Here is a 14,154-nt window from a genome sequence, read left to right as displayed (position 1 = left end):
GTACGGCATCTTTGTTTCGGGACTCACTGACCTGGCAAAGCTTTAACAACCAGTAAAATATATATACATAAACAAACAACTTGATAGACCGGTCTTTTCAACAAATTACAAAATACAATAACTTTGAACATATAACAACAACTGTTGATCATCGTCTGATTGGAGAACGTCTGCTTGGGACTGTCCTCGTCTGGTAGTCAGTCCGTCCTCTCCTATTAACAGACAATGTCAATAAAATGCTTAATAAAATAAGAAAATAGTATTATAGCAAGTTCTGAGCAAATGGACGTTCGCCGTCTCAGTGTCTCCTTCACAACCATCACTCTATTGACTTGAATGAACTGCAGTCTGGTGCTCGATGAATCTCACAATTGGGCGGTTGTGGATTATTACTTTTATGGGGTCAGTCCTGTAAAGAAAGAAAACAACAACACAAAACAAAAGAGACTTATAGTTAAATTTACTGTAAGGATACTGGGTGAACGTTGGAACGGCGTGTCATCCAGTTGTGATGAACGATAATAGGAGGACGATCGGGCTTCTCTTCCAAATGGACAGAATAGGTATTGGGATATTGTCCCAACCGCTAAACGGTCCCTTTGTGAACTTGTGGATGAGATTGATGGGGGTCCAGTATTGAAATCCACACTAACTCGTCTGGTTGGAACTTGGGCTCCAAGGTGGAGGTTTCTGGACATTAGCTTCGTCCCATAACGGTTTAGCAGTGTTTAGTGAAATGAGAACATCATGATTGAATTTAGTCCAGTTTTTAAACGTCCCTCCTCCCCTGAGGCGAAGTTGTTCTTTGTACAGGCCTATGTGTCTTTCCACAACACTGTTGGACTGCGGGTGGTACGGCAAATGAAGATGCCAGGCTACATTGTGAAGACGAGCAAATTTGTCTAGAGCATTAGAGTTAAATGGGGGTCCTCCATCAGACTGAATCTCGTGAGGGGGTTGCCAGGTAGCAAATACAGCAGTCAGAGCAGAAATGACAGCAGTGGCATTACTTTTCCGTAGGGGGACAACCTGTAACTATCTTGTTCCCAAATCGACAACAACTAGTCCTTTATTTGGCGGCTTAGACCCTGGGAGGGGTCCTAGCAAATCTACCTGCCAAACTTTTCCTGCCTGAAACTGTGAAGGATCGAAAGCTCCAAGTTGGTGCTTGGTTCTATGGCACTTTTCTTTAGCACGTATCTCACAGGCCTGAGCTACCTTTTCCCAATCGCGCCGAGCTCCGTATGAGGCCGGCTCCATAAGGGTTCGGCACCAACGTTGATGGCAAGCTCGTGGTCCCGGGTGACCCCAATTTTCATGAAGCCACGTGAGGAATGGATTTACTTCAGGACTGGAGGTAGATGTGATAGGCAAGACTATGTCGGTTCGGAGTGGATCTTCTAAGAACTTATCAATTACCTCATGCACTGGATCGGTATCTGGATGATGGGACTTAGTGTGCCTAATCAACGGGAGGCGCACAAATTTAGTTAACGTTTCCCAGATATCTTGCCAATTGTTCAAATTTTCAGAGGGAAAAGCTGTACCAGTAAGAATTTTATAAATATATTGCGAATCAATTGCGATGATTGGAACGGGGAGTGTATTGTTATGATGTGTCAAACAATGTTCTAGTACCTTAAGGAATCCTAATAATTCACATTTTTGGGCCGAATTATCATCTGGGTCGGCTTGAAATATTTCTCTATTGTTACAAGCTTTGCAATAATACCCATAGCCTCCGCCATGTCGGGTGGTTCCATCTGAGGCCATCCATGCCGGGGCAGAAGTTCCATACAATGTAGGGACCTTCTCCTCATCTTCTGGGCTTGGATCAGGTACTGTGTCTTCCAACCTCCAACAATGCCAGTTTTAATGGTGAGTAAGCACTAGTGTATTCCAGGTCTTAGATTCCCCCTGAAAATGTGGGTCAATTGTTCCCGCATCCAGCAAGGGTAACAATGTGGCACCGGGAGCGCGTAACGTCCCATGCCCCCTTGCTAATGGCTCCACCAGTTGTTCGGCTAGGAGGATTTTTCCTATAGCTCCATATCGATGTTGTGCTGCCTGAAGCGTCTTATGGGCTGTATATACTAGCTCATTGTGAGGGTTATGTGCGACAGCCCACACGTGGTTGGTGGTGAACCCGAGGGTTATGGTTAGTGACTCACCCAGATCGATGGCATGGAGTTGTGTATCTTTAACCGTGGCTACAAGGCGAAGCAGGTTCTGCTGATCTCCTTTTGTCCAGGGCGTGGACTTTTGGGATTTGTTACGGATCTGTCACTGCAGTTTGGTGAGGAGTGCCAAATCACTAGGTCCAACATAATGCCGATACCAATTCAGATGACCCAAAAGCTGTTGAAAGTGCCTCTTGATAGTAGGGAAGAATGTTTTTAATGGATCGATGTCAGGACCCTCATGCGAAATTCCGTGGCGGATGGAACCGATGTATCGAGTACCAAGGAGCGTAATGTCATCTACAGGATGTAGGCATGACTTTTCCTTGTTAATCGTCCATCCTTCACTCTGGAGGTGAGCGACTAGTTGGTTAACTATACTAGTAACAACGGAATTATCACAACCCATGATGGCGATATCATCGACATAACTCCAAATCTTTAGTTCTTTCTCTGGGGGAAGAGAGAATGAAGCTTAAAAGTTCTTCAGGGTGTTATTCATGGCACCAGTGGCTAGTGATGGAGTGTTGTGATATCCTTGTGGACAGACCGTCCACCTGTACATGATGCCATCAATACACGTGTTTAGTATTACTTCCGGGTCAGTTATCGGGATGGAAAAGAACATGTTTTTTAAATCCAACGTGACTCTGACCCACTTACTTTGTTGAAACTGTGCCATCTCAAACATATACACTGTGGCAGAGTAGAAGGATTAGGTTGTTGAAGTACGTGACACCTTTTGTTAACCTCTCTATAGTCTACGACTAGCCGGGCTTCCTCAGGTTTCCCAGGTTTCTCAACTCCCCATCCTGATGACAGGTAGGTGCTGGCCGTTACGGTCTTAATGCAGCCTCGTTGCTCGAGTCGCCGCAGGAGGTCAGTAAGGGACTGCTTTAGAGAACCCTTAGTCAAGATTGGTCGATATCGCCAGGTGGAGTTATTACGAAGCGTTGGTCGATGCCAATCCTGTTCTGGGATAATAATGGGTAATGCCTGTAGCACTTGTTCTTTAAGGTCAAGTGCTTTTATTCCCGGGATCCTTAAAATGTTGATGCCCCCTAGGACAGCCTCTAGGGGGTATTGGTGGCCTTGGACCCAAAATTTGACCTTCGTTGTGACGGCAGTAGTGTTAAGCCCTTGTACCTTGATCGTTTTGGTAGTCTTTTGGTGAGGTATCGTTGAGGTAATCACATTGGTTTGAGCTCCAGTATCGAGAAGGAAGAATGCTTGTTGTTGGTCATCCGGATCAGTAGGGTTGTAAACAGTGAGTTCAACGTATGGTCGAGAATCAGTAGGGTCAGGTCTGAACTGGAGAAGGCTGCCGGCAGAGCCGACGGCCATTACTCGTTTTTTGATGGGTCCTCGAATTTAAATCCTAATGCTTCGGCTATACGATATTGGGTTCGTTCTCCCAAAACTCGCAGCTGAGATTTTGTAAGTCCGGTGCGGGAAAGAAGAAAACCAAACATGGTTCTTTCCTTCAGGGTTCTTTCCTTCGGGGTTCCTGGAGGTGACCACCCTAGTTCTCGCCGCGGGGTGTACTCTTGCCGTCTAGGTCTCAGTGTTCCGGCTGGGTATGCTGAAGGTCGGTCCCTTATATCATCAGAAGCTTCTTCACCTTGCTTCGTAAGTGCTTGTAGACGTGGGAGATGGCCTAAGAGATTTCCCACTGGTTGACCTGCCATTGGGTTCAAGAAGAGTCGGAGTGTAACGGCATTTGCTCCTCCATATACCTCCACACAGGCATCTATAGCTTCAAAGGGCGTTGGGATTGCCCCAGGGTCCGATAGGTCGCGATGAGCCCATCTCTCTTTTCGTTGCACGGCGGTTAGTCCCATTGGATTTGTTCTTGGGCTCCATGAGAGATATGACACCCCAACTATAGCCAGGAGGAGTTGCTCCGCAGTAGCCTTCTGTGGACGACCTTCGTGCCAGGTGTGAAATTTGTGGGTTACCTGTCCCACTACGAGCGCCGGGAGCAGGATGGGCCAGTGGGCACTGTCTGTGACCACATTCAAGTCGGTAGCACGTCCTCTGCTCCACGCCGCTTGTTGGGTCAAGGCACTCGCTTCTTCTTTGTCTAAGGTGTCAGATCCAAATTCCACTATTAACCGTCCTAACCACATTGCCAAGGTTTCTTCTGATCTTATTTTAGATTCCTTGCAAAGCTCTTGAATTTCTGGTCGGGTGCGTGTGTGTGAGATAACAGTGGTATGTGTAGCACCATCTTCATCCGCAACATGCTTCATCACAGCTGTCGGGTGAGCTGCGGTAGAGACAGAGTTAATTTCTTCGTCTGGGAGCGTTGGGTACATCTCTCCTCCCATTGCCCCCTCCCCTTGGCAAGGAGGCAGGGCCGCTGGGAGCGACGTCACCTCAGGGGGCGGAGGCGCTAGGTGGATCCCCGCCGGGTCTTCCGAAGCTCCGCCTCTCTTTTCCGGGTCCCCCGGATGTCTCGCGCTTCTTTCGGCGCCATTTTCTGCTAGCGGTATCATGCGGCCGGTGCTTCTGATAAGCGCCGCTCTGGAGCTCTTTGCTGTCTGCTCCAGCGACTCCTTACCCACCGTATGCATCTGTGCCTCTAAATTTGTGTATTCTCTTAGTAGACCAGCTGCTGTACGGAACAGCACATTCATCATTTTTCCCTTCTTCCATTTAGTTAGACCCCATCTCGGCACATGACGGCCCTTAGTTTCCAAATCCTCCCAGAGCTGAACGAGGAGCTCATGGCCCCGCGACTCAGGCACCAAATCCGGACAGTTGAACCAGTCCGTGGGGGTGGGTTCCCCTTCTTCCCTTAAGTCTCGAATGCATTGAGCGAACTCTTGAGCGGGGGTCAGCTTTTCTGCCTTCCGCGCTTTCACCCCGGCTAAGGATATGGTTGAGGTTTCCTCCAGGGGTCGATAATAGACCCGGTCGCTCCCCATTATACATCCAAACTCCCCAAGGGATAGCTTAGTTCTCCATTCCTTGACTACGGCTTCTTCTCTCTTTACGGAGAAGTAACCATCAATATTTCTTTCATCCCCTTCTACCGCCTGGTGGTAAGCAATATGTGCCCATAGATCGTTGGCATTCTCTACGTGGCGGGTCCCGGTGCACCAGGGGCAGCACCCGATTAGGTTCTTCTCTATCACCGTGCCCTTAGATCCCATCCTCGTCGCCATGTCTTGGACGGCCAAAGCCTACTCGAGTTGATTTAATAATTGCTCGTTCGTCAGGGCGGGCTGGTGAATAGAGAGGCCGAGAAAGCTTTATGGTTGTAAAACTTTACTTACGTCACTTGCGGTTGCGACGAAAATGGTCCGGTCGTCTGAACAACTACGTTAGTTGTTCCAGCTGGCAGGGCTCAGGCCAGCACGTCCGTCTACAAATCAGGCCGGCAAGGAAAAGGATACGTCTGGGATTGTGCTCGGTGACGGGGAGAAGAATCGATAGGTGATCAGTCTATCGATCAGCTCAGCCACGAGTCAGATCTCTCCAGAGGCACTCTGCAGCGTGCTCAAAGTTCTCCGACTTGGGCGGAAGTCACGCGAAATTTTAAACGGCTAGCAAGCCAATTACTAGCTGCCACGTAGGAATAATTTAGAACTGGCCAATAGCAGGACACAAATTTGCATTCGAATGGTGGGAACTCTCTTGCACCGGGGGTTTTCTGCTGCAACAGAAAACCTTTACTTTGCAAGAGGCTCTCATGTGGCGGGAAAATTCCACCGTGCCGAGGCACCAAAATCACTGGGTTGTGACAGCAACTATCCTTGTCATCTGTGAAACAACCTCCTTATTGCTCACTCCAGCTGTGCACTAGAGTCAAGACCCTTTCAGGGCTCTGTTTCAGTACCATAGTGATCCCATTGCATTTTATTGTAGTTTTGGAAAATTTCACCCTTTTAATAGCTGATTTTGCAAGGTGATTGGCGAAGATGCATCTATGGCTGCCATCAGACCAGCGTCTGTCTTTGTGGGGTGCTCCCCAGTTTAAAATAGAAAAAAATTCTTGCTAAGGTACAGAAGTGTAAAATTACTGGCAGTGTCATATGATACTGTTTAATACATTAGTTGCCAGGTATTTGATCTAAATCAGTGGTTCTCAAACTTTTTTTCGTGGACCACTTGAAAATTGCTGAGGGTCTCAGTGGACCACTTAAACTTTTTTTTGTTCTACAAATCAAAGCACACGACTTATATTTTTATATCAGTAGTCTTACCTTTCTAATGTTATGGATGTGCCTGTTTTTTGAACAAAACTCTGGGAAGTCAGGTGTAATGTTTGTCAGCTTTAGCCTTAGGTCATCTTTCTGCGGACCACCTGAATGGAGCTCACGGACCAGTGGTGGTCCACAGACCATGGTTTGAGAACCTCTGATCTCAGCTTTGTTCTGTTCGTGTCAGCTGTTTTAGGGGAACTATTTTGTTAGACTTTACTTTCATGCCATGCTGCAGTTTGATACATTCATTCCTTCATTCAAGTTTTACTCCTCTTTGCTATGAGTTTAGGGGCTAAGGTACAACAGTGAAGTTCTTATTTCAAATGCTAATAATGTTTGAGAGAAACCAGTTCAAAAGTGACTGAGATAAGGGGAAATGGAAGCTCCCAGGTGTACGTTTTTGTTTTGCATTTGAAATACTAATTTTTTGGGTTTGCTTCTATAATTGCATGGGAGGTGATACCTTTAGAGTCATTAGACAACTGCAGGGTAACCCATCTTGTCTACTGTACAGTGGCTTTGTGCTTAACAATTTTTCTTCACTTGCCAAATGGTCCTGTATGGCCTAATCTGAGTATGAATGGCTAATGTTGGGATACAGAACAGGACTGAAAGCAACAAGTTTAATACAATTTGTTTTCTCATGGCTCTCTTGCAGAGAACCAAACAGTATCAGTAGTGTTTATGCTGCCAAAAAAGGAAAGCAAAAAACTGGAAGCCTTCTGATTTTCTCATGACAAGAGAACACACAGTAAAATGCATCAGTAACTAATTTGCTAATGAAAAAGGTCCATCCATCCTCCCTCTTCCTTTCTTTTTTCCCCATTCAGAATTTATTTTAAAGGACAAAACTGAACTTTTCTTCCTGTTCTCTGTACTCCCATTCCCCATTAACAATTTGATAGAAGAATGATGGCATAACTTTAGAGATGCAAGGATGACTAAGGATCTTTTAAGGTTTAAAGCCTGTTAATAGATTGTGGAATCTGTGTTCAGGAATACAGGCATTGTTTTTTGATGACTTTCCAATAGATGCATTGAAAATGAATATGTAAACTTCCAAATGAGTGATTTTTAAAAGGCAGCTATTTTTACTTGATGTTAAGTGAGAGATCGTGCTTCATGTAAGGGGCTGTGCATACTGTTTGCTTGTGTACCTCAGTGTGCTGTTCGTGTGTTTTCTGTTTGCTTTTAAGATTTAATGTGAAACCAACATTTTCCTTCTGTGACCATGCAGAGTTTGACTCCCATGTTCTGCTTTCGCTCAGAGAACAACTCACAGAGGGAGGGCAGAATATAAAAGTTGAAGTGCACCTTGTGGATTGCAGATTGAAATCTTGCCCTGGAATAGGAAGCTTGTATAAAAATCTCATTACTGTGAAATCCTTAGAAGCTTCCGACCCCCAAACCTCTGACGGATCTACCGTGATTAGGTGACCATATGTAGGCTGCATTGAGGTTTATTGGCTTATTTTAAAACCCTCTATAGAGCTGCAAATGAATAAACCTTTTAAAGTACTTACTTGCCTCTTCCCTATTTTGAAATTGCATGATGCCAAAGGAAAGCCTCCATCAAAGGCTGTTTTGCATTGAGAGTTTTACATTCTTGTGCTGCAGTTGCACTGTTTGGCTGGGGGATTTGTGCGTAATTTTGCTATTGAGAAAAAAATACCAGTTGTGAAAGGTGTAGAGTATTGCTATTTAAAGCATATGAAAACCTTTTTTCTACAAAGGAATATGGCTGATAGGGGTAGCTGTTATCAAGAATGGTGATAGTGCAAATCAGAAAAATAGTAAGTGATAACTATATTATTATTGTTGCATAATCAAGAAATTGGGGCTGGAGACAAAAAGTCCTGGAGCGTGGGCTGCTCCCAGCAGGCAGCTGGGAGTCTGTAAGCCCTGCTGCAAACAGTTTGGGCTCTGTGGCTGGCAGCAGCTGCCCAGAGCCTGGGCTGCCTGCAGCCAGGAGGCTGCAGAGAGCTGCTTCGGGCTCGCATCATGCGCCTCGGAGTGGACGGTGGGGTGGGGCCCTGAGGCAGCACAGCCAGGAAAAGCTCGGTGCTGCTTCTAGCCCCTACCTGTAGCCAGCCTGGGCTCTGGGCAGCTGCAGCAGGCAGCGGGCAGACTGCAAACAGCTGCAATGGGCTCCGCAGCCCCTGCAACCGCTCCATACCCACAACTGCATGCATGCCTCAGAGCAGAGAGTGGGGGAGGCTTGTGCTGCCTCAGACCCTATCCCTATTCTCTGTTCTGAGGCATGTGTACAGTCGCTGCCAGTACAGAGCTGATGACTGGGCTCCAGAGCCTGGCCCAGCTGTTTTTAGCCAGCCTGGGCTCTGGGCAGCTGCAGCAGGCAGTGGGCAGGCTGCAAACAGCTGCCCCGGACTCTGCAGCCTGGCATCAGCTCCATGTTGGTGGCAACTGCATGCATACCTCAGAGCAGAGAGCGGGGATAGGGTCCGAGGCAGCGCAACCCTCCCCTGCTCTCTGCTGTGAGGCGTGCATGCAGTTGCTGGTAGGGAGCAGATGCTGGGGCTGCAGAGCCCGGTGCAGCTGTTTGCAGCCTGCCCACTGTCTGCTGCAGCTGCCCAGAGCCCAAGCTAGCTAAAGGTGGGAGGCCAGCAGCAGCACTGGGCTTTTCCCGGTGTTTGGTGGTGGCACTGGGGGGGGGGGGGGGGGGGCAGGTTGGGGAAGGCTACAGTACATTTTGGGGTGCCAGCAGCCCCCCTCCCATCACTGCAGCCCACCCTGAGTCCCGGGAAAAGCCCAGTGCCACTGCCAGCCCCAGCCTACAGTGGTAGCCTGCTTCTTCCCATGCGCAGTGAACGGGGCCCCAGGCGGGCCCAGTTGTGGGGCAATCCCCATAGTGCAGGAGGGAGCGGGGCAGTGCCTTGCCCCTACTGCACACCCTCTTGCACTGTGTGGGTCTCGGTCTGCACCCCCCCCCCCCCAAGCACAGGTAGGATAAAGAAAGAAACTTACTGCCTGTGGCTGGATCAGAGGGGAGTGCATGGGTATCTGTATGCCTGCCTCTCCCCTCCTGCAGTAACCCCTCATGCAGCAGCTTGTGGCTGGCTTGGGTGGGGAGGGTGAGTGGCCGGATGCAACCTGGTGGTAGTGGGGGAGCAGCAGCGACACCTTGCTTTGGGGGTTTTCGGTGCGTGTCTACCCCCAGGGGTACGTGTGCCACAGGTTGAGAAACCATGTTATAGAGGATAGATTTTTACTTGTGTACAATCTTTCCCCTTATTCATTTTACATTAGTAACTATTTTCTTGCGTGTCCTTTAAGATGACTTTTTTTCTTTCCACAATAGCTCAGATTTTTTTGTATTTCTTCTGGCATGAACAGCCATCATATAAATATATTGCTAGGTAGTCCAGGTAGATATAGAGATCTGATTCCTTTCCAGCTCTACGTGATGTGCACAGTCTTGTAGAGAGCCTTCTCCCCTCATGGCCACTTGTGCTATTTGGGAGTGATCTCACTTCCTTTCCCAGCATCTCTGCAAGTTAAATGCATGGTTAGTCTTTTGGGGTATGTGGGTCTTCTGTAATCCTGGGGTTCATGCTTGTAAACTGCTCTGTTCAAAATAATTGAATGGTACAGAACATCATCATCTGTCAGCTTCTGAGAGGGAAATGCAATGAGGTATTTTCATGTCCATTCACCCAGATTTTTGTTTTTCTTAATTTTTTGGGGTCAAAATTATGCCTTGACTCCAAAAGAGCATTGTCTCCTGTGCGTGTAGCATTCTAGATTTGCTGAAGAGTTGGCATAAGTACATATTTTATTTTAAATGGATCTTACTGTGTAGAACAACATAAACTTTCTTATGTTTGTTCTTCTGCTCCTAAATATATGTCCCAACTTTGTTATTGTTGTCATAGGCCCATGAATCATAAGAGTGAACATCCTGCACATGTTTAGTGGATCATGTAAACCATGGAAAGACTATTAATGGTGTATCCTTTTGCATCACAGTTCAGACCATCTCTGTTAGAAGCTAAAAATAACTGGTATCTTCACAGATTCAACAGGCCTTGTACAGACTTGAAACAATGGCTTTGTTTGTTTGCCAATTTGAATGAGATTTTCAACTTTTTTTTTTCTTGTTGTTAGCTTTATTGCAGGAGCACCCTGAGGCCTTAGGCAGGATTGTAGCCTGATGTACAAGGTAACATACAAGTCCACGTGATGACTTAATTTAACTTTAGTTAGGTAAAAAGTAGAGGTGCACCGATAGAGATTTTTGGGGCCAATACCGATAGCTGATTTTTAAGGAGGTGTATTGACCAATACCGATCCGATTTCTGATACAGCTGCGTGCAGCTGGTAAGTCTGATGTGGTAGAAGGCGTGGGGGGCAGATCAAATCCCCTGCAGTGAGGGAGGGGTTGGGGCTGGGACAGGAGCTGTCCAGCTGGGGTGGGGCAGGATGTGGGATGGAGCCATGGCTTGTCCGAGGGCGGCTTTTGCTGCTGTGCACATCCTGGGAGGGCATGGGGGGGGGGGGGGCGGGGGCGGCATGTGCCCCAGATCTGCATGGGTGGGACAGGCTGCAGCTGCAGGCTGGGACTGGCACTGGAGCAGTAGTAGCGCTGGAAGTGGGTTACAGGGGAGGGCTGCAGCCACCCCAAAAATCACTGTAGCCACCCCATAGCTTGCCTCCCAGTGCCGCTGCTGCCCACCACGTGCAGATCTGGGGACGCACCCCCACCATGCCCTCCCAGATGAATGGTGGGAGCAGTGGTGGGAGCCGCCGGATGACTGAACAAGCTGCGCGCAGTGGTGGGAGCTGCCCCCCACCCCTTCCCGTGCCCCCTGGATGAGCTGTGGCTCTGTCCCGCACGCCCCCGCTCCAGCCCTAGCTGGGCAGCACTTGCCCCTACCCCAGCCCCACACTCTCATCGCTGCAGGGGCCTTGATTTGCCCCCCCCACCACAACATTTACCAGCTCTCCACACTGCCAGCTCTGCTCCTCACTGCTGCCTACATGCTGCGCCGCAACTGTGCGCGTGCATGGGACATTTATTGGCCACTTCAGGCCGATTTCAGTTAGAGACAATTTTCTTTGTATCAGTGCTAATCCAATCTCGGACTGATATATCGGTGCACCTCTAGTAAAAAGGCCTTTGAAGTAATGTTCTTTTCTATAGTGATGCTTTTCTGTAGTGTTGTCACCTTATTCGGATTCCTGTCCGTCAGCTAGAGACACAAAGTTTTTTTGCCCTTTTACTTTTTCAGCCTGCTTACCGTTGGGTTTGTGTAGGTGGCAGTGAAGATTTTACTTTAGCCATCGGAACCTTTTTGTTTTTTAATCCAATTAGATTTCACGGTTTAGCTTGAATACTTAAGACCAAGCAAGACAAACTGAGCGCACTTGATTGAGAAGTTACAGTAAACCTATGCCACAGGTCACTGATATATTACTTAAGAAATAGGGCTTATTTCTGAATTTCCAAAGAAAAACTTTATTTGTGCATTTAACTCTGTGTATGTAAGCAGGGGAGGAATTTCAAATATTGCTTTTCACATTTAGCAAAAACAAAAGTAAAATGCCTAGCTGTTCTTGGCCATTAATTGCAACTGTGTGTATATAATGCACATTTATATTTTGAATTGATAGATCTTCTCATTTTATTACTCTGTTGTAATGAAATACAGGTGGTTCTGAACTGTGAATGGGAACATAAGAAAAGTGTAGACCCCACTGTTCTTATTTATGCAAAATTCCTAGTAGTTTGTGTTCTCTGTTTTTGAAGGGGGAGGGGGGAGACAAGGAGAGAATTCTGTATTGAAGTGCAGAAAATCCTGGAAAAGGAGATTTAAACCTTGCTGGGGTATTAGAAAATGACTTCTAATTTGGTCAGTCAGTACACATGATGGAAAGGTGGGCTGGCATATTTACAACAAACAAACTTCATTAGTTGTGTGGCTTATACTAGAAAAACAGTGAGTAGCCCAGTGTTAGAACTGTTGGTGGTTGCTGTTTCGCCAAACCGTCCTCACAGCAGGAAAGTATTTTGTCACCTGGCAGCCTCTGTAATCTCTCTATCCATGCCCCAAAACCTTTAGTTTATTTTTTGCTGAGAACCCCTGCTGGAAATGTGTAATGCCTCCTGGTATTTTTCAGGAGGAGAAGTGAATGGGATGGAGAGCTCAGCAGCTGTTTGCTTATCTTTGCATAGGCTAAGAGGAAAGACAGAGCCACTGCTATTGCCTTTGGTAGAGGGATGATAGAAATGAGAAGCATATGGGCCAGATGGGGGGTGGCAAACTGCCCCTGCACCACACCCCCTGAGTGAGATGTGCTGCACGTGCCCCCTGCTCCATCTCTTTCCCTTTGCCCTCTGCCAGCTCCTGGGACTTAGTGCGTGTGCAGTCATCCACCCCGCGTGCACACACACACATGCATGCACCCCCATCCCACAACATACAAGAGTAAGACTTTATTATGAGCTATTATACAATTGCCTCTATATACCCTACTCAAAAAACATATATTGGGACAAAAAATATTTTTTGAAATGAAATAAAATATGTTATAATAGATGTTTGATTTTTAATATACAATTCGTTTTTTTTATCTATAATTTGTTAAAATGACATCTTCTGAAAGATTTTGTGTGTGGCCCTCGACAGCTCACCTAAACTTGTTAAGTTGCCCACCAGCCAAAATAATTGCCCATCCCTGCTATAGAGACTCTTATGTGTTTGCAATTACAGGATTATATGTGTATTTGAAATTTGTAAATTCGGGATAGGGGACATACTTCTTTGGAAGTCCTCCTCCATCCCCTGAACTTGGCTTATTTGCAGAATTATCTTCGGTAAAACGTTATGTTGGCAACTGACGTTCAGTGCTCTTACGGATGTGAATTTGTGATAACTTCTAAACTAGTTGTATAAATTGATTCTGACTTTCAGTGGGTTATGGTGTAACCTAGGGTTTGAGGCATTCTGCAATTGATTTCTTTTCTCTTAAGAAAGATACTGCTCTTACTGTCTATAATAAAATAGAAAGCAAAGTACTTAAAGCAAAAATGCTAAATTACTGGATTCGAAAATTACTGGGGTTTAAAGGCTTTCTGTAAGGAAAAGCTTCACTAAAAATGTCATACTTTATTTTTCCCCTAACTTTGGTTTGCTTGGCAAAAAATTATAATTAGGGGGAGCAAGGACCTTAATAGAGCCAAAGCAGTGCATTCTTTTGTGCCTAAAGGCACTTGGAAGAGATGTTAGGAGTGTTGCCCACAATTGGGAGCTTGTTGAAAATTTCGGCAAATAGGCTGCATTTCTTTAGTGAGTGTTGTACGGTAGACTGTTGTACAAAGCTTTATTGAAGGCCATGAGGCTTTTTTCAGGCACAGGGGTGGGATTACATGAAGCTCATTCCAGGATTAGGGTCCTGGTGGAGATTTCTGACTGAAACACTGCGAGAGATGTGGTATGAAGATCTATCTGTTACTGTTTCTGAGCAGGAGCCTGAAGCAAGATAGCTCAGTTGATGTCAATCCATTGATGGTTGCAGGCCATTTTCACATTCAGAGAGGACTCTTCCTCTGCTTTCGTTTGTTCAGGATAGGGCCTCCTGTGGTTTGGGGAAATTAGTTTGGAATATTTTACCTAATTTAACGTGTCTAATGTGTTTTCATTAGAAAATTTCAAGAGGGAGATAGGGAGGGAAGGAGAGAAGAGTAGAGAAGAATTGTGCTTAACTTGTGTTTTCACAGAAGTAATAGGTTGCCATTACTAAAT

The 14,154-nt window shown here is 46.5% G+C and overlaps 2 protein-coding genes across 3 annotated transcripts in view; one reads left to right on the top strand and one right to left on the bottom strand.

The window, feature by feature from the left end:
• The window catches only part of CEP85L (centrosomal protein 85 like), a 200,968-nt gene that overhangs the window by 37,353 nt on the left and 149,461 nt on the right, over window positions 1-14,154 (top strand). The gene's annotated exons all lie outside the window — the stretch shown is intronic.
• Window positions 13,444-14,154, bottom strand: part of PLN (phospholamban) — a 57,838-nt gene continuing 57,127 nt past the window's right edge. Inside the window, exon 4 of the mRNA XM_019479565.2 lies at window positions 13,444-13,987. Within this exon, the coding sequence (XP_019335110.1) occupies window positions 13,941-13,987 (47 nt within the window). The 3' untranslated portion in view covers window positions 13,444-13,940. The remainder of the gene's footprint in view (window positions 13,988-14,154) is intronic.

The sequence above is a fragment of the Alligator mississippiensis genome, chromosome 1, assembly GCF_030867095.1.
Source record: "Alligator mississippiensis isolate rAllMis1 chromosome 1, rAllMis1, whole genome shotgun sequence".
Taxonomy (NCBI): domain Eukaryota; kingdom Metazoa; phylum Chordata; order Crocodylia; family Alligatoridae; genus Alligator; species Alligator mississippiensis.
The sequence above is the reverse complement of the archived record's forward strand: the minus strand, read 5'-3'. Positions and strand labels throughout refer to the sequence as shown.